The sequence below is a fragment of the Aplidium turbinatum genome, chromosome 14 (assembly GCF_918807975.1).
Source record: "Aplidium turbinatum chromosome 14, kaAplTurb1.1, whole genome shotgun sequence".
Taxonomy (NCBI): Eukaryota; Metazoa; Chordata; class Ascidiacea; order Aplousobranchia; family Polyclinidae; genus Aplidium; species Aplidium turbinatum.
Window position 1 is genome coordinate 10,939,618 of NC_137485.1, and position 24,483 is coordinate 10,964,100.

The 24,483-nt window shown below is 37.8% G+C and overlaps 1 protein-coding gene across 1 annotated transcript in view; it reads right to left on the reverse strand.

The window, feature by feature from the left end:
* The window catches only part of LOC145783701 (uncharacterized), a 40,268-nt gene extending 22,854 nt beyond the window's left edge, over positions 1–17,414 (reverse strand). The window contains exons 1-3 of the mRNA XM_082595590.1: positions 17,297–17,414; positions 10,355–10,446; positions 3,842–3,945 (exon numbers count right to left, since the gene is read on the reverse strand). Of these exons, the coding sequence (XP_082451716.1) occupies positions 3,842–3,945; positions 10,355–10,446; positions 17,297–17,359 (259 nt within the window). The 5' untranslated portion in view covers positions 17,360–17,414. The remainder of the gene's footprint in view (positions 1–3,841; positions 3,946–10,354; positions 10,447–17,296) is intronic.
* Between the last annotated feature and the right edge of the window lie 7,069 nt (positions 17,415–24,483).

Here is a 24,483-nt window from a genome sequence, read left to right on the forward strand (position 1 = left end):
ACTATTTGCTACTGTACTAAACTACATTAAATATGTTGAAAGATAGCCGCAAACATTTTTCTGGTTTAGGTTTCGTTTCATTAGCTTGTTTTGTTATGATAACTAATTTAACTGATAAAATGTCTTTGGCTTTTGTCTGCAAAAATTTACGCTACATTATTGACTCAAGCCCTCATTCTGAGATTATCCGCTCAATCCCCTTCCATCTACTTGTCTATTTTATCTGTTGGCGTCTGTTTAATCACGTAGATTGACTTGCCTTTGATATGCTTCCACTGCAACAACCAATCGAAAACCTCAGGCTGACAACTGCTGCTCAACAAGCTTCTCAACAGTTTTGGACGGAAGTTTAAAAAAAAATTCTAGAGGTCTTGAAATGTCCTGTTGTTGTATCCTAAAATCAGGGCTAAACTTGAAATCAAAATTACCTCTCCCCCTAATCAAACGAATACTGCAACCATTGCTAGAAGTAAGATATTCTGACCAGTCGATAAGCTGAAATTAATGAAGCGGTTTGTTGCAAGTTCTCAATCAACTTTAAAGTCTTTTTCTGAACTTCCGCAGCGCTCAACTCATTTATTTGCAAGCTGACATAAGATGCCTTTCAACCCTCGAAATTAGCTTCCATCTACGACGGCAAAAACATTGCCGTCGCCAAATCAACAAACCTTGGGTTGCGGCGGCAATTGCCGTATACTTTAATCAAAAGAAATTTTATGCGCTTCTTCTTCATCGTGTGTCACACGGCGGTAGCCCAGAGCATCACGCACGCTATTTTATACGCTGACAATGCTCTTGTAAACTGTAAAAAGTTTGCAACCTTATAAATACTGGCTTAATTGTTACGCAAAAGTTATTCTTTCATCGAATGCTTATTTTTGACCGGTGTCGTTGCGAATATAAAAAGTGGTACAAAATTGGATAAATGGTTCTTTGGCAGTAAAGAAAAATAATGCTGCCGATTATATGGCATCGCGCGTTCATGAACGGGCAGTTTTGCGTCTTCAAGTATTCCAGTGACGACGCGACAACCTCATCATCCGATGATTCCGATTCTAACTAGTTCTTTATCTAACAGACTTTGTGTTGCTCGCAGTATCCTAATTGTGCCGAAATTATGTTAGTGTACTGTATACGTAAATCGAGGCAATCTTCTCGCAGGGAGCTATTGATTTGTTATCGGTACCTGATTGAGCAATTAACGTTATTTCATGATAATTTAACGTCGCTAGAAGTCGAATTAATGTAAAACAAACGTAAATATCTTATTGGGCATTGTTGTTACGCGATATAACTCGCCGGGAAAATTAAATCGATTTGTGCTGACTCGAACGTTGAATCAACCCAAAATTAACTTACTTTCCCCCCAATGAGTTACAACGTGAATCACCGTAACAGCGTGCGTATCGCGTTGATCGCTTTATCGCTACTTTTGGTATTATTACATCACAACAAATCAAACAGTGCGGTCGTGATAGACTATTCGATTATTTTTTTCTCTTCTCGTTTTGCATGTTTTGGTACAATGTTTTTCGTAATAAACGTTCACAGCAATTGCCGAGGCAATTTCAACCTTTTCCGTTTGGCCTCGTCAATGTTTTTGCGAAGTAAAAATATGCTAATTTTGAAGACTGTGCGAGTGTTCACAGCAAGTAAAATAGTCCGAGGTGAGGTCTTGGTGCGATGTTTCTGCTGATTACTCACGCTGCGAGTAAATCAAACAGGAAGAAATTTTGAACAATTTTTGTCCGAATTAAATGCTCATTTTGCGACGGCATTTTTATTGCCGTAGCAGAATGGCCATTATGACGTTTGCGGCAGCATTTACCACGGCATTTGCCGTGTGCCGCCGCTAATTTCGAGGACTGCCTTTCGAAACATGATCACAAAAACAAGCAGAAAAACTATACTCTTCACGCACACTGCACCAAAATAAGTAACGCATTGGGTAGCGAATCACGTTTTCTTTTCACGGTGGACCTTGCACTCATTCATAGTTCCATAAAAAGAAAGAATGCAAACTTGTCTGCTCATGCATGGCTCGTGGCTATGATTGAAAAAAACCAATATTCGGTGGTTAGCAACATGAACAAGACAGTGATCGTTGTTTGTGCGAATTGTTGATGTCGATCTATCGCTTCTGCACATTGAGCAGTAATTAAAAAGAAGTGTTGCAATTGTATTTATCTAAAAATTCTCCCTTGGAACACCACCTTAGTTAAAGATCAATGAAATCGAAAATATCAAAATAAGTACTGTAGTTTGGTAAACATTGATAGGCAACCGCAAGTTGCAACCCAAGCAACTGAAACAACGTAAGTTTGATCAACGCACCACTTGCTTGATGTAACTACTTCGTACCTTTCGTAATTGCATCTTTTATGCCGTTTATGAAAAGGTGAAAAAATGTGCAGTAGTACTCACACCTAAAACAAGACAGACTCAAGCTGCTGTTGTGCTTTTCTTTAACCCGAATAGATAACATTGTCCTCTAGACCTGCACCACTGCTTGCAGTTTGCAAACTTTGGTAAAGGTTGCACATGGGTTGCATCAAGAGTTCGAGTTGTTTACGCCACGAAAACGTTACATAAGGTAAGAAAAAAAAACGCGTTAAATATCACTGCACTACTAATTGTTTTTAAAAATGTAAACACAAATATGCATGAATTAGTGAATTCATTACAGGCTCTGCAAAAGTAGAAAACTAAATCTTCATTCACTTTCACCTTGATAACATCAGTACACCTTTTCCGATATTAGTTGACATGATTAATTGCATCAACTGATGGGTCTACGGCGGAAAACAAAAAATGTGGTAATCAAGCACAAGCTTTTCCGTGCAGTTACAACACGCACACGTTGCACAACCACAATGTGGATTGCATGACATGTAAATTTCAACAGGATAAACAACTTATTTGTTATGTGAAAGGCATAATACCTCTGCCGCCACAATTCTATTGGCAAAAACGAGCTAATTAATCAAGAATACAGTTCTTCAAGTTTTGTTATATGTCAATTCAATAGAGTGGAAAAATTTACAAGTTTGAATAATTAATCACACATGCAGCAATAATATTGTTTAGTCAGAAGCAGATTTCTCGAAAACCTTACATTGCTGAAAATTAGTGGACAACTGCCTGTTTTGTTTGGATTTGAATATTGAGATAAAGAAGACGGTGAGGTAAGAAAGTCAACCTTCGTATGAATTTACAACTATACAGTACCATTCATCGCTTTCAGAGATACAAGCACTTGCCATCGAACCCACATTCAAAGGAGTGTGTAGGCGCTTTCACCAATCACCATTGAGCGACGCATTCGACCCGATATCCTCAATCTCAGCAACAAGATATATATATATATATATATATATATATATATATATGGAACCTTGCTGCCACCAAGCGGATAAACAATCACACTGAGGACTGCCAATAATAAGAACAAAGACTGGTTGCTCTCAGACAGCCTTTCAATGTATTACAGGAAACAGCAACAACATGGGGTGGAAAAAAAATTAAGCTTCACACCCCAACGAAGAAGAATGCCCAGGGACAAAAAGGCAACTAAAAAGCGTGACTTCAAATTAACAATAATGTACATGGGTTTTTATTGCTAAACGATAACATGAGTGTTGAGTGGTGTCCAGTAAACTTTTAAATGATGATTGATTTTAATGTACCCAGAGAGCAAATCAACCGTTTTTTACATTAATTCAACATCTGCAGTCTGGATGATTTGCTGTCTGAGTAAAGCGTTTAACAAGCAAAAGCCGGTGTTTAGCTTTTCACATTAATGCCGCTTTCACGTTCAGTAAGCTCGTCTTGTCACACTTACCGCCAAACTTTTTAACTATTTGCAGGTTGTTTGTAGCTAGACTGGTCTGTCGTGGAAGGATCAAGGCTGCTCCTTTGACAGCAAAAAAGTTGTCACTTACACTCCTGAAAATATAACGTATTTCTGTTAAGCCAAAGTTGGCAGTAACACGTTTCAAGCAAAATATGCATGTAAGCATATAAAGTTACTAATAGTAACTTTAACAGACTGTTTTTTTACGAGAAAAATTAACTCCTTTTATGCATTAATGCCAATTAGAAATGTTCAACCAGATATCGTACCCTAAATTGTTTAACAAATCAAAATGTAAACAAGAACATTCTAAATACATTTCACCATAGGCGCCGGGTTTTGAAAATTGTCGGGGGGGCAAACTTTCTAGCCGACTGATCGCTTACATACAAAATGTTGTTGTTTGTTTGTCAGCATTGATGTTTGTTTGCGTCTATCTGCCATTGTATATCGCCGAGCTTTATATGTAGGCTCAGGCCTCGAAATTCACGGCGGACATGTCCGCCGTCACAGCATGTGGTGTCCGCGGGAAGTACCATCTAGATCGGTCATATTTGTCCGCCGAGAAATAACACAGGAGCGATACAAATCGTCATTGCATAGCACAAACAATTGTTGCAACAATATATTTTCCAGCGCATTCTAGCGCGCATCTAGAAAATGTGAATACTGTATCCCTTAGCTTCCATTCAAGGAGGAAAACTTTCGATTGTTACGTTGCTTCAACGATTGATGACATTGAATCAGCGTAACAAAGGTGAATTCTTCGCTAAGAATCGACAGGAGTACAGGTACTTCTACACTAATCACGCGCAATTTAGTTCAAGTTTTGAATCGCAATGTCTGGCTTTGATCTTCGAGTAATAATGATACGGCAAGGTTGGTTACTAAATTAGATTATACGAGTATAAGCTATTACAGCAAGATGCAACAAAATTTGTTAAGTTTTGGTGTTACAGTAAGAAAGAAAAGACCCAAGGAAAATTCACTTTCGCTCACATGACACGCAAAAATAAACTTAAAGAAAAAAGCCTGTGAAACTTTGCACAGCAGAAAATAGTAGCGTTAGCCGTTGATGTAGAAATTTTCCGACTCCTGCTCAGAGTATTGTGACGCAATAAGCCACACGACCTCGTTCGGGGGAAGTTAATCAGTTATGTGACGTATTGACCAGCTACATGGCGCTTTGACTCTTCAAGCGCAAGTCGTTGGTCTGATGAAAGCCTTTCAGTGTGACTTTACTGATTTTTTAAAAAGCCTTCTAAAACTGTAGTTATACTTCTGAAATGGCAAAAAATTATTATCAAGATAAAGTGATAAAGCATAACGATCGACGGCTAAAACTGGTGTGTCCGCCGTGAGGCTTGATTTGTCCGCCGAGATAGCTGCTCAGACCGGACACGTTTGTCCGCCGTCAACAAAAACGAATTTTGAGGCCTGTAGGCTACTTCGAATTATATGCCAGTCACTTTGAACTTTAGCTCTTAATACGCGTAGATACTAAACTGAGCAAACTGCACCTCGTTATTGACACTCCCAAGAAAAAACAAAGCGGAAGAAATCAAGAAAAACGTTTTTCAATCATTGTTACTATGCTTCAATGGCACCATGCTGGCGTTTATCAGCTACCGTACTTCTGTTTCTTTTGTTATCTTAGGAGCAGCGCTCTTGTTGCAACAAGTAGACCTTTTAAAATTGAGATCGATCCGCAATGAAGGTCAAACTAACGCAAATTTGAACTTACAAACATTTACTTTAGGATTTTTTTAAAAAAATTTGCGGGGGGGGGCAGCCACCCCGAGCTAAATTCACGGGGGGGGGCGCCGCCCCTCCGAAGTCGGCGCCTATGCATTTCACTACAAAAAAATAAAATGTTACAAATTATTTAAACCTATCAAAACTTGTGATAGTTTTAAGGTGAAATAATATGAAAAGCTATGTAACCCCAGTTACTTAATTTGTACTGCTTAGAATGGGTATAATGGTCTTTTTTAGGACACTGCACTTATATTATATACTGACGCAACTTGATGTTGCTGTAAAATATATGTAAACAGCTAATGTTCTGTTATGTGCATTTGAAGTTAAATGTTGACTTGTTTTAGTGGAGCACTTTTGAGAAATATGATTAAACTGGCACCTAGCGATGCACAGGAGACAATTTTTTGGCCGGAGGCCGGATGGTCAGAACAGAGAATTGCAACTCTGGCCGGAGGCAGGACTTTGGTGGTCCTTTAAAACTGGGTTTTTTTTTTCGGTCATTGACCGATTTTTTAGCAAAATGTCCGAAAAAAATATAGTCAATTCGGTCAAAATGTCCGAAAAAATGTGACCAGAAAATGTGAAAATGAGCACAAAATATGAAAAAAAGAAAAAATATGACCAAAAATGACTAAAAATGACCGAAATAAATAAAAAATGACCGAATTTTTTCAAGCCATTTCGGACAAATGACCGAAAAGTCTCAGCAAAAAAAAAAAAACCCAGCTGAGTTTAAAAACATCCAATCAGAAGTAAACTTTGATGTAGATTTCAAATTTGGCAATGTTTTCTATCCACCCGATATAGAATTGTTTTTGAGATATTGTAGATCTGTGATTGACTTCCTTGATCTCGTTTTCAATCTTATATTCCCATAGCGCCTTAGCTCACATATATGCAACAAAGATTTTTGGGAAGTATTTAGTATATACATGATTTTGGGAGAATACAATGAATATTTGTGACAAAAGTTAAACAAAAAATACTTTCAATTGATCTTTTATAGCTCAATGTTGCAAATTTGCAGCGCTGTACTGCTAAATATTCGGGTCTGCTACTATTCGGTGAGTCCGATTCGGTGAGTCTGATTCGGTGAGTTCCTAACCTCTAACCCCTAACCCTAAAACGGCAATGATAATTAGGCCACGGTACCCGATAATTAAAAAAAAAAATTGAAAAAATCTCCCGTTAAGGGATCGGACTCACCGAATCGGGCCATTCCGAAATATTCTGTGTTGGTTGTACTACACGTTTGTTGAAAAAACATTTTGAAAATTTTTCTCGGCGCTACGGGTTGACCAATGCTACGGGCAACCTCTGTAGCCTATTATTCTGGCATTGCTGCAGTACCACAATGATACAAAAAATAGATTTATCCAAGGGCAAGAATCTGACCACAGCCACACACACAACTTAACATACACCTCCGGTTCGGGCCCGGAGCCACTATCACCTCCGGCCCGGCCTGTAACCGGAGTTGAAAAAAAGACCGGAGTTTGGCCGGAGCCGGAGGTCGTGTCATCACTACTGGCACCAGAGGATTTCCACAACTTGAGATTGATTGAAACCGCCTGAGTGATTGAAACAAATGTCTGGTATACATTTTAGAAAACCATCCTTCCAATGACGATTTAAAACTTTGTGTAAATATCAAGGGAAAAGAGTTTGAACAAGAATTAAGCTCGTTCAACTAATAGATTTTCTATTAAGGCAAGCAAGATCAACAACGCCAATGCGAAAATGTATTGACCAAACTTTCGCCCGGTGAAAGTAATTTAACCTCACGTTAAGTTTATTGAAGCGAAGTTGCACTCAGTGATCGCTGTGACAAGCATCCATGTCAAGAAATGGAACGTTTTCTTTTACAAGAGCAGTTTCAACATGAAGTTGATAAAGTAATGACAAGTGGATTCAGCCACGACATTGTTGGCTGAAATTCGTTTACTATGATGATAGGTCACACATTTTCAAAGATGAGCTTCAAAGCGTGCTCAATCAAGATTAGGTGCCCAACTTGCCGAAGATAAATCGAAAACTTGATATTGAAATTGCCTGGTTGACCCAAAAACATTATAAGTGTGATGACAATGCAAAGAAAGGTGCACTGTCAAGCGTGAAACAACACACCCAAAACAGTAACGCAAGTATTGGTCTGAAAAAATAAAAACGTCCCACCACTAAATCAGCCACGCAAAGGAACATTAAAAGTTGAGTAGTGGTAGTAGTAGTCTAGTTTTAATTCGGTGGTGTTCTTATTACCGAGAGTGGCCGCATCCACCTCCACGTGCCGCAATCGTCTGTACACTCTGCCTCCACATCGATAACAAATGTAGTTAGTCATTCAAAAAAATGGCTTCCCAATCAAATTAACATAACCACATATCATAATTATGCATTGATTCATTGAACTGGTGTGAGAGCAGCATTAAAATGTAACCGTTTATTATTTGTATTATTTTATCAGATAAGGCCTGCTACATGAGAAAATAGTTAAAACGGGCATTCAAAGCGTTTCAGTGTTCAAATAGACTTCCTTACATCGTTGTACTTTTTTGTACACCCGATCGACACATCTCCATTGAGTAAAAAAGGCTACGGAGAATGGCGAAAAATATCGACTCCGACTCTTCAATACTGTTATTTATCACATTGCAAGCAGTTTAAAGCTCAAGCAATGTCTTAGGCAAGCGTGTTAGCGTTTTTTTTTTTTTATTGTTCGTCATTTTGTATGAAGCCGGATTCGGAGTCGGCCTTTCTTGGCAACTCCGACTCCGGACGTGCCAAAATCCCTCCGACTCCACAGGCCTGAAAAAAACCATTCAATGTGAATTTTACATGTCATCGTCTGGTCAAAATAACGCACATTTCAGTACAATGTGTATTCCAAGCGTTAAGCGTACTATGAGTAACATCACGTTTTTGTATGATTCGAACAATCCAGTAGCATGGGTTAAAATAAACATGGTGTATTTAGTATGCTACAGTTTTCCACCGAGTAAATGTTCGCACGTTTTTTTAGTTTGCATCTATTCAAAGCCTGTTGTAGCTTTAGTTTCCAAAAACGAATGCTAACACAGTGATGGGCAAAGCAAAGCCGCATCGCTCTGCCAGTCAAGATAAAACAACCTTCTGGAATCACTTCATAACGGAAGTCGCAAACCAGGAACTGATAATGAAATTTTGTAGACACAAAAAATATTTTGACTTCAGCAACAACAACATAATCATACAGCGGAGTCAAGTGGTCTAGTCCAAGTTTTTCCTTACTTCAACCAGAATACATCTCTGAGCCCTTTCAGTATACGACGCAACGTCAGTTTGTGACAAGGTCTTTTCTAAAGAAGACACTTACATCGGTACTGTCTTCACGGATTCACAGATGATGCAAGCAGTATGAGAGCAGCTTTTGCTATGAAAAACACAAGGTTGGAAACGATTTAGGCACCTTCAAGTTTCTAATTTGATTTACTACCAGATCTATAAAAGACACTCTTGGCTCAATCAACATCTACTGTTTGAAAGGAGATTATTCAGGCGTTTTCTCCAAAACTTAAAACCTTCACGACCGAACTGGGCCTTCCAGAAACTAAGTGAACAAAAAGGATTCTAGTGATGTTAGTCGCGCAGATGCTGGTTGGAGTTGATACAGCATATGGTGTACGTCATAAGTTTGTCTCAGGCGTTCCTGTTTGCTTGCTGTCTTTTTTACAAATATCTGGGGAGGCTTTACCAGCAAGAACATGAAAGTTGTTGGTATTGGTTGGCCTAAGGCATCTTGTGACCTGACACAACTGTCGTTTAGCACTGGTCTAATGCTTTGGTTTAAGCAGCAGCATTTGTCCTATGATAACAGTATAGCTCAACAGAGATGTATCAGTCTGTGTGAATTAAAAATGCAATCATGCGACAAGGTTCAATGTGTATGTGCGATTGTGCGTCGTTATTGGACAGTCAAAAGCAACTTTTCATTAACTTTAACCTGCTCATTTCAATCATCCTTGTCTGAGTTCATGGTTTTGCCAAGTTTTACGAACGTGAAATGAGGTTATATGGATAAGCTTTCCAAATAAACATCAAGGCAAGTTGATAAATCTTCTACAAATCATTCCAATGCTTAAGCGTAAAAGCGTTTGCTTCAAAAAAAGTTAGGAAAAGATACACGAGAATGTCTTCTCCATTTTCTCCTCATTGTGATATCAATATTTTTTATGTTGAAACAAAACAGCGAAGCACCACGATATATCTATATCGTTATGAAGTGTTGTAAAGGCGCACTGCGTATGAAGCGCATTGATATGAATAATATAACGTGCAAAGAAAGTAGACTTCCTGCAGAAAGCTTCATTATGTTTGTGACAGGGTGCGAGACAAAGCTGGTTTGTCTACAATGCACTTTAGTATCTGCTTTGTTTAGTTTGTCTCTGACTTTAATACCGGTGTCGGTTCTTCAATACAAAATGTCAAGAATGCATCATGATCACAAAGTCAGTGCAGGTTCATACTATCAAAAGTTACATGGACACTGGTGACACGCAATTAAAGCAGCCTCAACCTCTGCACTTTGAAAAGACTGACTGCTTAATAGTCTTTGCAGTGTGATGCAGCCACCGAGTACATCCGTTGACGTCCACTAAGTTTGTACTATCACTTTATGTTTGGTATGTCAATATTACGGTGACGTGGCTGACAGAGATGTAATGTTGTGTGAAACATGACTAGCACTTGAACTGAACCTCTTACCCTTGTCTGACAAGCTTCTTTTCATTGGATTTTGTGGGTGAGAGTGGTAAATCTGAAATTTCTTCCCTTCTTTCATCTTCAAAATCGTCTTCCTGAAACATAACAAAACGAGCAAATGAAATGCTGAATTGCAAAAAGATTTATGATCGGACAGCACGCTTTGCTTGAAGAAACTTTATGATCGTCACGTAAGGTATCTGATTTATCACATGGTTTGTAATACCTTCAAACCAGACAACGCAGTAGCAAACTGTCAACACTTATTGCAAGAAAACATTCTTGAGCGACCGAAGACATTTTCGAATGTCAAAAACGTTGTAACATTAACAATGTTGAAATTCGCTGGTTAATGCTATGTACTTACAAAATTTAGCATGAAAATACATATATTTGATAGTACAACTTAAATATGCAACGATCAATGCACAGCTTGCATTTCTGGATAGTTTGCGACTTGTCTCTGATATCTTCAGTGTAAACATACTGCTGAAAACTCAGCACAACAAAAAAATAAGCAAAATGTGACCAAATAATAGAGCTCTGTCAGGCACGAATTTAAGTTTTCAGGCAAAAGCTATTCAGCTGCTTTCATCATTCAGTCAGTAACTCATTATTACTATATGCACAATTGCACATCTTTACAACAATACAATCAAACTATTCTCCCAACTCGCGTTTATACATGAAACTTTTACACTTTACTCGCATTGGCAACCTTCTTTCACAAACAAGGCAAAGTCTCCACACGCCGACGAGAAATATTGCTGATAATTGAGCAAAAATTCTGAGAGTTGACCAATAAAAACTGGAAGATGAGCTGTAACCTACACTTACTTCGGAAGCAGTGCATTCAAATAAGCTACAACTGGAAATTGTATGTTTCAGGGCTTGTTTGCATTGTTCTTACCCAAGTGAACGCAAAAACACGATGTTAACTGGCATTTAAAAACACGAACTTTTAACGGATTTTTACTTTGGCTGCCGTGCGCAAGAATTTGGCCGTCGGGAAGAAGCTCTGGTAGGCCATACTTGGTTGCCGGGGAAAATAATGGAGCTTAGAGGCCTGTAGTAATGCGCATTGTATCTCAACAACGGCAGTAGTAAACCAATAAAAATTCTAGCAGTTGAAAACCGAGTTGACATAAAAACAAGTCTACTAGAAAAGCAATGGTAATATTTAACCATGGATGTGATTGTGTTAGGTTTCATGAATGTGATTCACAGTTTTAGCCTTCGGTTTGGCAAAGCACGTTCAAGCTGTATAATATTTGCTACATTGACACCTAAGTTGCTTCATAATTGAACGTCGGCCTTGCCATGAAAGAGCGGAAAGTATATCCACACTGTAGTTTCCTGAGTAGTGGATTGAGAAGGTGTTATAGCTTGGGATATAATGTGATGAATCAGCATGCACGTAAATGGGTGGCAAGAAAACAGTTTCTACAGCGTAAAAAACTAGACAATCGTTTATGTGTATAATATGCTCTGCCACAAATTAGTATTTACCAAGTTAAAAAACTATGGTGGCACATTTTTTTTCTACACACCACCCAATCCACCCTTGACACAGCAAAGTATGTATATCTAAAACGGCAAGTTAAAATCTGCACAGAATACAGCAACTAAAATATTCAACATTCTGCAAATTTTTTGACGATTAGGTCACCACTCAGCACGAACTACCTTCTTGATAAGTTGTGATTAGCCTATTAAAAAAAATCTTTGTTATAATTATGGAAGTACTGTGAGCAGATCACAACAAACTGCAAGATCCAGCTGGCAGAAAATATGAATAGAACTATTTCTAAGTGGATCACTAACTAAATCAGTGCTTACCAACCGAAGGGTCGCGACCTATTGGTGGTCGCGAAGCATTTCTGAATGTTACTGAACGTTAAAATTTTCTAAAAAATACCGATATTACTATGGACCACACAAGCCACAGTTTGGTTTTGAACAGTACTGCGCCTTCGTCATTGCTACTCTTATCTTCGCTTCATTCATTGACTTTCTATTTTCATGAATTGTGCAGTTGTGCACCCTGTTTTCTATTAGATCGGTAAATTATTGTATTATCATTACGTAACAATTATGCAACAATGTAACAATTAGATGTGTTGTGTCACATTAACTATTTCAGTACATATGGCAGTAGTAAAGAAGCCATAATAAAGATGTCATATCTCATGGTGGGTTGCATTAAAAGTGGGTCGCGATCTGAAAAAGGTTGGGAGCACTTAACTAAATGAGGTACTGTACTTTCGATTAGATATTAGGTTGGTATTATTGCATTATTTAACAACTCTATTTTTCAACAAGGCGAGGTGTACATGTTCAATATAATATACAGTATTACACACATATTTGATTCATCTTCAAAATATGTTTAGACCTGACCTCACAAGACATACGTTGACTGATGCAGCCCAACTATCTTTTCTAGTGTTACCGTACACCTAATACAATTTAAAGCAAACAATCTTTTCTACTCCATTCCACACCATTTCATGCAAGTAATTTATCAGTTTAAATAAAGAAGCAGCATGAGTAGTAGGTATTTTCAGAAACAATGTCCTTTATTGTTAATTGGTCATTGACAAATCAAGCCTTCATGACTAAATCGGTACATATGATCAGATACGCGAGCTGTAGTGCAACAATTAGAAACACCTTTTACAGAATTGTAAAAGTTTTCAAATCTTATACAATTTTGAATGGTTAATTATTAGATATTTTCCAATGTATGCAATTGCAAGAGTTGACCAAACATTTCCTCAGATTCTTTGGAGCCAGCTTAACTTTTTTTTATGTATGAATCATTTAGTTATATATCATGTATTATGAGCTTAAAAAATAATTAAATACTTTTATATTCATGACAGATTTTATACAGAAGACAATCTATCACAACATAAACTCAGATACAGTAATTTAATCCTAGTGTAAAGGCTGTGTATGGTACAGTACAATGCAGACGGAATCAGCTAATCAAATATTGTACCAAACAAATAAATAGGCTACTTTTTCACATTATTGTCTCTCAGACCCTCTCAGAAAAATGCAAAAAAAAATAATAAGAATAATTACAAAAAGCGATTATAAAGCTCATACCAGTCTATTATTTTTTTAAATGAATATCTTAAAGCTGGAAGACACACTAGAAATAAAAAAAACACATGTTCAGAGTCTGCATGAACCTGTACCTGTCTGCCTAGGCTACTGTATTATATATTGTTCACAAGTTCTTCACTCATCCCTAACCATAACACTAGATATCAATCAAACAATACTTATTTTGTTAATCGCACTAATACAGAATCTGGCAAAAAATCCATACAAGCATTTGGACCAGTGGTGTGGTCAGAGGTGCCTAGCAATCTCAAAAAGTTATCTTTTTATGATTTCAAAAAACATAGCAAAGCATCAGTTCTGCAAAGTTATGATACTTCATAAGCGGGTCTTCATTTGGTCTTTAGAAGCTCTAATATTCAACAATGTCTATTGTCGTGGTGTCCAGTGTCCTGGGTTTATTTTTTCGCTTAGACTTTTCGGTCATTTGTCCGAAATGACTTGAAAAAATTCGGTCATTTTTTATTTTTTTCGGTCATTTTTAGTCATTTTTGGTCATATATAGTCAATTGACTATATATTTTGTCGGACATTTTGACCGAATTGACTATATTTTTTTCGGTCATTTTGCTAAAAAATCGGTCAATGACCGATAAATGACCGAAAAAAAACCCAGCCAGTGTCCACTGATTTTCATGATTACTGTTCGTTGGAAAATCTCGTATAATATATATACAATTCTATGAAGCTGACAATGTAAGCTACTAATCAAAGTATTAGTCTTGTTTGTGTTTTCTTTTTTGATTGTAACCGTTTTGGTTAAATTGTTGATAAGTTTCATAACTCAAATTATTCTTTCCAGGGTGGCAACTGACTAGTAGACTGTATGGTTATTTCGTTGTTTCCCTATCAATAACAAAACCTAAACATTGTATGTAATATGTACATGTATTATCATTTTTTATGTCGCTTTTGTGTTTTGATAAATAAACGGTTGATTGATTGATTATTAAGATAACAAAGTGCCAAACCATAAGATAATCTGATTCGAATCAACAGTAGCCTAAACACTAAACACGTCTATCATATATCACTCGAACGCATAAAACAGCTTCACAAAATGACTACCAGTAGATATTTTATACCATTATCCAGTTTTGTTTGCATTAAAAATTATATGAATGCTGTTAGTGGGAAAATCCAGTGAGTTCAGTCAGAAAGAACATTATTCAAATGTTTAAATAAAGATGAGCATGAAACAAAAGTAGAGGTGTATCGATACCAATATTTTGGCCGATACCGATATCACTTTTTTAGGCCGATACCGATACTGATACCGATATTTTGGCCGATACTTTGATGTTACAAAAAGAAGCAATTTTGGTATTTGCAAGGAATTATATCAAATGCTAAGTTTTACCTTATTTGCATAAAACTATTAAAAAAAGCTTTGAATTGGCATAATTTATTAAAGATTCAAGAATCCAATCTCAACCGCATTGTTGTGTCATAATAGTAGGTTTTAGTAATGAAAGGCCACCGTAATTGATGATTGGGGTATAAGGAAAGAAACATTACATCATAATTGGGGTTTCTGAAAAATTAATAAAGTGTTTGCGCAAACTCTCCAAATAGGCTATCATAATTAATAATAAGATGTAAAATGTAAACCAAGTGATTTGTGTAGTCGCACAAAAAACTATTCGACAAGTAATGTGCAACCTAAGGGCGCTTGTCGTTTGGTTGAAAAGCTTTTGCCAGGCCAAGACTACCCAGGTAGCAAAAATGCACAATTCTGCATCGCTCCCACCCCGCCAAATGCTCTAAAAACCCGTGCAACTCGGCTGCCCCCAGCAAGCCGGCTCCACCAGTCGGCGATTCAACTTCCACCCTTAGCCGCAATAAACTCACCAAGCCAAAACAATGTCACGGCAGAATGAGTAGGCCCAAAAAGAAAGCAATGGGACCACGAATCCTCACCAAACCAATCAAAATGGTCTTGTTGCGCCCAAGATGACAACCTCATTGCGAAGAAAGGAGCGTCCCCCCCCGGCCACCAGCACAAGGCTGAGCACTCACCAGCACAGTGAGCTGCCGCGACCCGCCAACCACAACGGTGCAGCTTCCACACTAGCCATTTCAATTCTTGCTACAAAACAGCTGCCGAGAAACATATAGTTGATTGGATGGTCTAAATGGCTAGAGTGGAAGCTACACCGTTATGGCCAGCGAATCGCAACAGCCCGCCGCACCAGTGAGCGCCCAGCCCCGTGCCGACAGCAGGGAAGGACACTCCCCCCCCACAATGAGGCCGTCATCCCAGGCGCAACAAGACTACTTATTGATTAGTTCAGTGAGGATTTGCAGTCCCACCGCCCCACCCCGAGCCCATCCACTCCGCCACAACATTGTTCAAGCCTGGTGAGTTCACCACAACGAAAGGCGGAAACCAAATCACAAACTGACAGAACTAGCCCACCAAAAAACAACCAAGCCACACGAGTCCCTCAAACGTCCAGCAACGCAAAAACGATGCAAAACTACACATTCCCGCCACCTGGGTAGTCTTGGCCTGGTTTTATCCTCTGCTGAGAGTAAGAAAAAAAAACACAAATGATAAATATTAGAGAAATTGAGTCTCCTTCACAACTTAAGAATCGAACAACGCAAAACTGCTGAAACAAAACGTTTTGTTTGAGTGAAAGAATCACTGTAAGCAAACAATGCCAAAAGGTGCGCGCATGATGGGACTGCATGATGGGAATCATGGGACTGTGAGGTATCAAAAATTTGAACAGGTTGTTATTTTTCTACTTCAATGTGACGTTAGTTACTACTTTAAAAATCTATATCTTTGCTTCCGCAGAAAATCCGCAGCAAACGCCTTTTTTTACATGTTTAGTATCGGCCACAGTATCGGTCAAATTTTGCCGATACCGATGCCGATACTCAAAAAATGGCCGATATCACCGATACCGATATATCGGTACATCTCTAAACAAAAGCATAACATTTTTATTTTATTTTAGTGTTTTCCACATTCACGCAAAAATACAACTGCAAAAACGAAGCTCATATAAACTTCCACCACAACTTTTTCGGTAAAAAAGTTTCGTTTAAGAATAACTCTACATTATTTTAGCAACCAATCTGGCCTAGGTAATTTAGACAGCTGACAAACTCAAATAGTTTAATTGCTAAGTTAACATCACCTGGATAACTTGTGTGTTTTGTGAGATAGTCTTAAAAGTGTAACAAAAATAATTAATCTTTGGAAGGTTGATTAAACATCAAATAGATTGCAGCAAAATTGTTATTAGAAAGTTTGCTATTTGCTTTATATTTTGTATTGTATTAATTCTTCATTATTTTTTTGGTATGGTAACCAAAGTAGCAAGTACTGTCACAGTCACCTCTGATACTTGCTATTGTTGTTATCTATTATCTGAGCGTTTTGAAACCAAGGAAAAATCTGCTGTAGCCTATCCACCAAAAGGCACCAACCTTTTCATTTTAGAAAACTTTGCTAAAACCTTTATACAAAACTTCAAAATACAATTTACCGAAAGAGTTGAATTCAATATAAAGTTGAATCATTTTAATATTCCTAATAGTCGACAGCACCGGTAAGGAATAGGATGTACGGTACTGTATACACACAGATGAATTCCAATTCACAAAAAATAAATAAATAAACAGCATGACATAGAAACATTCAAAACTTCATTTTACAAGCAAGTACATTAGTACATGAGACAATTGAAACAAATGTTCATGATCCAATAGTGCATTGTAAGAATAACTTTTGTACATAAAATGTCAATCTTCTGACATGGCAGCCTAGTTGCAACAAAAAGATATGTGATGACTTACCAACATAGAAGGCGGAACGGATGAAGTTGGTGTTGAGTTTTGTTCAACAGTTGCAAGTGCCATATCTCAAAAATCAATTTGGTGAGCTAGCATGCATATAACTTACATCTAATCTATGGTATGTTATCATCCTGCAAATACAAACAAATAGCTAGCAGACTTTAATTATCTGTTGTCGATGAGCTTTGGGGGCAAGGGTCTTCTTTTACCTTTTTAGATAATTGATGCCAGGGGCTGAAATTTTTTTCCACTTGTATGTTATTATTAAGTTAGCCTATTAAGTATATTAGATAAGATATATATATTATTAAATAGGCTAACTATTATATTTTCCACAAATAAGATTAGCTGAGTGTTCATAATGTTGGAAATGTTGCTCGTTTAATTTCCTGCTTAAGTGTGTCAATCTTCTCATTAACTGACTTACGGTATGCGTGTGTTGTAATGATATCGCATATCTGCATGTATCAATACTTGCAGTGATTTTCTTATTTAAGCAAAAAATATGACACACAAAAATGTGGCACTAATGAAAAGAAAAAATGGCAAAACTAAAAAATTAAAACAAGACACTGGTGAAATAAATGCCTTTCATTAAAAATAAGTTTTGATATAAATTTACAGCCACTTGGAATGTAATTCATGTTTTGCAAAAAAAAAGTTTCGGAGCAGTTTTGAATCAAGGATCTATGTAACTTTACACACAGACTTTATGGATGTTCCAAATAACTAAAGAGAAAAGGTCAAGCAACAAAGCTATAAACAGCTTTTCTTTGTTTTTTAAAGAGGCAATGAATGAAAAACAGAACTAATGCTAAATGATGAGCAGGGCTTTGGAGCCGGAGCCTCGGAGCTGATACTTCGGCTGATACTAAATGCTGATACTTCGGCATGCGAAAAATGCTGATACTTCGGCATTTTTCGGAAATAAAGCTAAGTCTCTATGTTTTCTTGTTGCTAAATCCTGGCTGAGATGTTTGAATGTTTGGTTTTGTCAATCATACTGGCAACGGTCATGAAGCGTAGGGGTCATTCAACCCAGATCTTATATCACACAGTAGAAGTTAGCATAAAAATTTGACATGCTTATCACATTGAGTTCATACAATTTTTTACATCGAACAAGAATTGACAAAATTATGAGAATTTTAAATTGGTTAGTTACATTTGAAAGCGATTTTTTCCAAAAATTACAATTGGCATTTGAAATTTCACTAACCTATTATTTTTAAATGTATAGCCATAACATAGCAAAACAGTTTAGAATTGCAAAAAAAAAGTGAATTCACAACTGCTTTAACAAACAACATTTTAACACTTTCACCAAGTGGTAATTATGTTTTGCCTTATAGGATCGCCGGGGTAGAGGCTGACTTGGTGACCTCATGAGGTCTTTCGCTTCTTTCCTCTCTCACTTTTATGTAATGTACCAGTGCATTTGATGTAATATTTTGTGAAAAAACATAAACCAGTGATTGATTGATTAAACCACTCACCATTACAATACTTTCAAAAAGCTACCCAAGTACTCATTTAAAATGCTAACATGAAAACTCAAGTGTACTCAAATGTGCATAATCAGGAACTTTAGTATGATAAAAACAGTAGTTACCAATCTAGTGATATACTTTCAATACACAACAGAACAGTGTTAATTTATAACAGCACAGAATGGCGTACATGGTTTATTAACTAGGCCTACTCACACAAGATACACTATTATTAGAAACCTGTTGTTAATCATGCTATATTTCACTAAAACATTTTTTTTATTTATTGCTTTATTTTTGGAACATTGTGGTTGTTGAATTCAAGAAGCACAATTAATATGAGCAGCAGTTGCTGTAATCTAACTGTTGAATTAACTTTTCTACATGTAATTATTTTTTTCATATGCAAACACCATTGGTCATGTTAAAAACAGCTGTTATTGGAATGGTGCATGGGCATGAATGCTGACTTATGTAGATGAAGTTTAATAAATTTATCACATGTTGCAACTACTTCACAGGAATCACAGCATACATAAGAAAATTACTATGAACTTTAACAAAACGGAGCAATATTTACAGTGCAACACTAGTTAATAGGTTTCTAGGTAAGGTCTAACAGCTTCATTACTCACTGACAACTTTGCAGTACTCAGAAAGCCTTCATAGGTTACTGGTGCTTAATGAAATGTTGTAATGCTTACTGCACAATAACTACTACCTAGTTAAACTTTTATAACTTCATAAACAACCATCAACCCAGCAGTGTACAGAACACAGCAGAAATATAACTTATAGTAAACACAGGTCTATCAAGTTATAGCTTCATCTTTGCTTGGAATGAAAGAAATGAAATATAAAGCAGCAACGATTTGAAATCACAAACAAAATCCTGGCAACTGTCATAAAATACTTATTATACTGGTATCTAAATGTATGCTGGTTACACTTGCTGATAGCTACCTCTGTAAAGTCAGGGATATTTATAATTACAGGATTGTAAATGCTAATAATGAAATGCTAATTAATCTATGAGAAATGCTATTTTGTTTACTGTTTACAATTTTTTAGCAGCAAACAAAATATGACTGCAGAAATGGAATAGGCTACAAATAAGACAAACATTTTTATGGCCTACATCTAAAGGCAGGTGAATTGATTATTACACTACTCAATGTCCGCTGTCCGCTTATTACTTGCTGACCTTTGAGGTCAGTTTTTGAAGTGTTTGCCTTGCTTTTGGTGGTCGTTCTTCAGCTTGTGGCCTGCTGGTCACTTTATCTGGTTCTTACCACAGCAATTAAAGACATAGGTAAAGATCGCATTAAATGCTTCATGGTTTCTGGTACATTCAAGGTTTAACATTTGGCTCAACATAACTTTTGAAAAAAAAAGCTATGCAAAGAGCTTTGAGAAAAACATTCCCTTGTTTGGAACATCTGCAAAACTTTTGCAGCACGTCTGCACCATTGGTAATCATAGTAAACGAATGTACTTCAATGGCAATAATGGCAAAGCAAAGTTTGCTTGGTTCTGACAAACCTCCATGGTCAGCCATTTCAAAGAATTTCTCTTTGAGAGTTTTGTTTATAAATCTGAAATGTTCAAAGCAAGAATGTCACTAGTTCAAACAAGACATCTTCTTTATGAATGCTGAATGAAATCTTGGTACATAGCAAGGTTACACCATTCTAGAACTAGACTACCAGTTGTAAACCAGTAACATTCACTTTGAAGTTAAGCTTAAGAAAACAAAACACCCTGTAAAACCAAAACGTTAAGCTAAAAGTGCAACAGCCTTAATGCAGCTTATGACACTTCAAAAAAGACTTTTACCTTGCAAGTTATACCATTAGATGTAGAAAAATACTTTATTGTTAAAAGGGATATCAATAGACCAACCAAACTTTCAGCTAGTCCAGTATTACAAAAAGTATTTTATGTGTCTTGTTTAGTTATTGGCAGACTTCAAAATCAATCGTACCTCACTCTTAAAGTTTATGCTAAAGAGAAGCTAACCTACAAAACATGAACGCTTTCACCTCATGCTAAAGAAAGGTTTCAATCTATGCTTTTGGAAAATTTAGACAAGGCATTGCAATTAAGTTATGCAAATGTCTTATATAATTTGCCCATTTATGACAATCATTTTAAAATGAGCTGTCTACTTCGTGGTTTAACAGTAGGTAGCTTACAAAGTATGGTGATCCTACCAGTGTATAAAGTGGTTTCAGTTCAACAGTTGCCAATTCCAAAGTTCTACCACAATATACGAAAAAATAAACAACCAAATAATTAAAACACATTTATCTTAAACACACCTTTGTGGGAATTGGGCCCGTCTTGACTTCAAGACTTATTCAATTGCAACCAACCTGTTTTATTTCAAATACAGGTAATTTTACTAATGTTGTCGTATTTTAACTTTTCTTTATGATAATGTGGTGTTTTTAGAGATGTTTTGGTATAAGGGCCCAGCATCTCATTGGTACCGGGCCTAAATTATCTTGTTAATGGACAAGTAGGCTACACGCAGTAAACTTTAACAACTGAAAAACACATTGTTACTGAAACGCAAAAGTCTATTACCTGTGGGCCCCTGAAATTCCATCACAAAATAACTACAACACATTTATTTTAAACACACCTTTGTGGGAATTGGGCCCTTCTTGATTTCAAGTATTAAATTGCAACCAACCTGTTTTGTTTCAAATACAAATGATTTTACTAATGTTGTCGCAGCCTATTTTAACTTTGATTCAAGATAATATGGTGATTTTTGAGATATTTTGGTATAAGGGCCCAGGCCTGGCGTCTCATTGGTACCGGACCTAAATTATCTTCTCAATGGAAGTACACGCAGTAAACTTTAGCAGCTAAAAAACATGCCACTGACGCGCAAAAGTCTATTACTTGTGGGCCCCCTGAGATGGTGGGCCCGGGGGCCGGGCCCCCCCCTTGACACAGCACTGCCTAAGGGTCCTGAACGACGAGACTGTTAAGTGGCTGATGACTTCCTGCCCTCCAATCTAGCCTGGAAAGACCTGCTCATACGTCGATGATGATGATGATTCAAACACGATGAATGTCTTTAGCCAATTCACTTTCTAACTTCGCAATGTTTGCAAAAACATTGAAAAAATATCAGGCAGTAGTAGGCTACCATTTTTGGTTACTGTTTAGGTACCACAAATGGGAAGACTCTGCTCAACATTTTTATTTGAATTTCGTCTGCCACGAGAGCCAAATTATCCTTAAATAGTTGACTCTCTTCCTCATGGTAGACCCCAATTTTATCCGCTCTGCCTACTGGCAGACCGGGTATAAGAGTCAAGTACCTGCGCCGAGGTCGCGTAAGGGAGACGTGGGCGCCGTCCGGCGGTCAATTACTGCCGGTTCCAGCGTCCACACGCGACTGGTCGCCCGGCCCGTTGCAGGCCATCTTTCTGGGCAATGCAGAAAGAGCCTGTCTCCCTGGCCCGCTCCGCCATTCTAAATTTGCGGACGAGTCATGTAACGTTTTCGATCCACACTCTCCCTCCACAGTAGGGTGGGCCAAAAAAGGGGTTATTTTTAAGAATTTATACTACGAGGTTGTAAGTCACCTAAAAGTTGTGAATGGGTGTCAGGAGCAAACCCATGATAAAATTTTTATTTTTTAATGACATCTTACGGTCAGACAGTCCGTTACCATAGCAACCGTTTCCAGCAAGACAACAAATTGGCTAAATTGGTGATTTTTCAGGCTGTGAATGACTGTCACGGCTCATTTTGGTACCAAAATATGCAGAAAAGACAGCTAAAGAGCATGGAACATATACACAATGTCTATAAAACAATTAATTTTACTTTTAAATACAAAAACATATTTTCTTCAAACTTATGGTCAATTATTGAACAAAATGAAAATTAGTTATCCCGAAATATACCAATGGAAATCAATTACTTCCAAGCAACATCAGTACACACTACACACTCATACAATAAACATTCATAATTTAAGCAGATGCCGAGACTTTTTTGTCACAACCTCAGATGACGTTGCCAGTCCATGCAGCTTCTCTCGGACACCCTTCACAACTCTGTATAGTGCCTGGAGCGGAGCTGCTGTTCAGATTTGGAGGTTTTATTTGTGTTCAAATCTGTGGCAAGTCCTAATGCCCATTTTGCTGCGTCATTGACAACACGGAGATTGGCCACAACTTTCTTGCCATGACGGTAGTTGTCGGAGGTGGTCCATCGTGCAATAGGGAGCTTGACAAAGCTGGAGTCAGTATTCAAGAGCTCAAACATGCTCTAAGAGTCATGTCCAATGAAGTCTTTGAGGGCTTTTGTGCCCAATTGATATGAGGCTGGCATCTACTGTTTTCTTTTCTGTGTACTGTCTGTCACGTCATGGTGCCTCAGTAATCAGCATAGCCTTTCTCATCGTCTGTTTGTCAGATGATGTTCGTTCCGAGAAGAGTGCCAAAGAGACCAACCTCTCTGCGAGATACCAGTACCACATATGGTTTTGTAGCTTCTGTCTGGCCAGAACAACAAAGGAGAGTAATTTGGCAGGCCACTTCATTGGGTCCTTGCTGATACTGGCCTCTGCCTTGAGGAGGTTCTTCATTAGTGCCAGGTCATTCGATGGTGCATCGGCAGCACTCGTGCACGTTAACCATGCTTTCGTGTAGAAGATTGCCAAGAATACAGCAAGACTGGTGAGTGGTGATGTTGAAGTGTCTCCTTGGTGCTGTTCTCGATCCATATCTGAAGGAAGGTGATGGTGTTATGTACTGCATAATAGCCTGTCAACTCTCTTTATGAAACAGTCACCTCGACCAATGTGTAGTTGTTGTGGTTCAATTAGCTCCAATTGTTCACCAGTTGCTTGAACAGCTGTTCATTGGATCATGTGGTTGGGCCATACACAATTGAGCAAGATGCCCCCCAATCAACTCGTGGATGTGGTGTCTACATGCCAGTTGCAGAAGACTTCAACCAAACTCTGCCTCCAGTCCAAAATGTTTGCCTCGTGTCTTCCCTTTTTTTGGCTCTGTATCTGTTGACCTATTCCTCTTACTCTTCCTTAATTTGTACTCTTCAATAACTTTAAAGATCATCTGCTCTATCGCTTGCCACAATTTAAGGGTAATACCAGTATTTGCTCACCAGTCCTGCAAGTCTTTTGTTACAAGTATGGCAGTATCCAATGCACTAGACTGAATATGGCTGGATTGCTACAGTTGTTTATGATACCCAATACCCATGGTACTGAACAAGAACCTGTTCCCCTGTTTGGTGGACTGGATAAGGGCCAGTGAATCCATGGTTTCCTGGTAGAGCTTGACCGATATATTGTATCGGCTATGTTTCGCCGATAAACATCGGCCAACAAAAGCACACTCAAAACCAGTCATACATACCTTTAGTAGAAACACAAGTTGCTCAAACATGCTTGTAAAGAGTGCATTTAAACTCGCTCGGTTTAATTATGTGCAAGTGGTTGCACACAATCCATTTTGCATGCAGCACGTGGGTATGCTTTCGAATGTCTTGTTTTGTGCACGTGGTAGGATGCTCTTCTCGCTGCCTATTTAATTGGTGCTGCCTGGTTACAGTTCCCGCTCCAATTGCTGTATTTGTGCTTCTGTTTATCGGGCTAGTGGCGGTGACAATGGTCTTGGTGCGAATCCTAGCAGAAACTCCTGT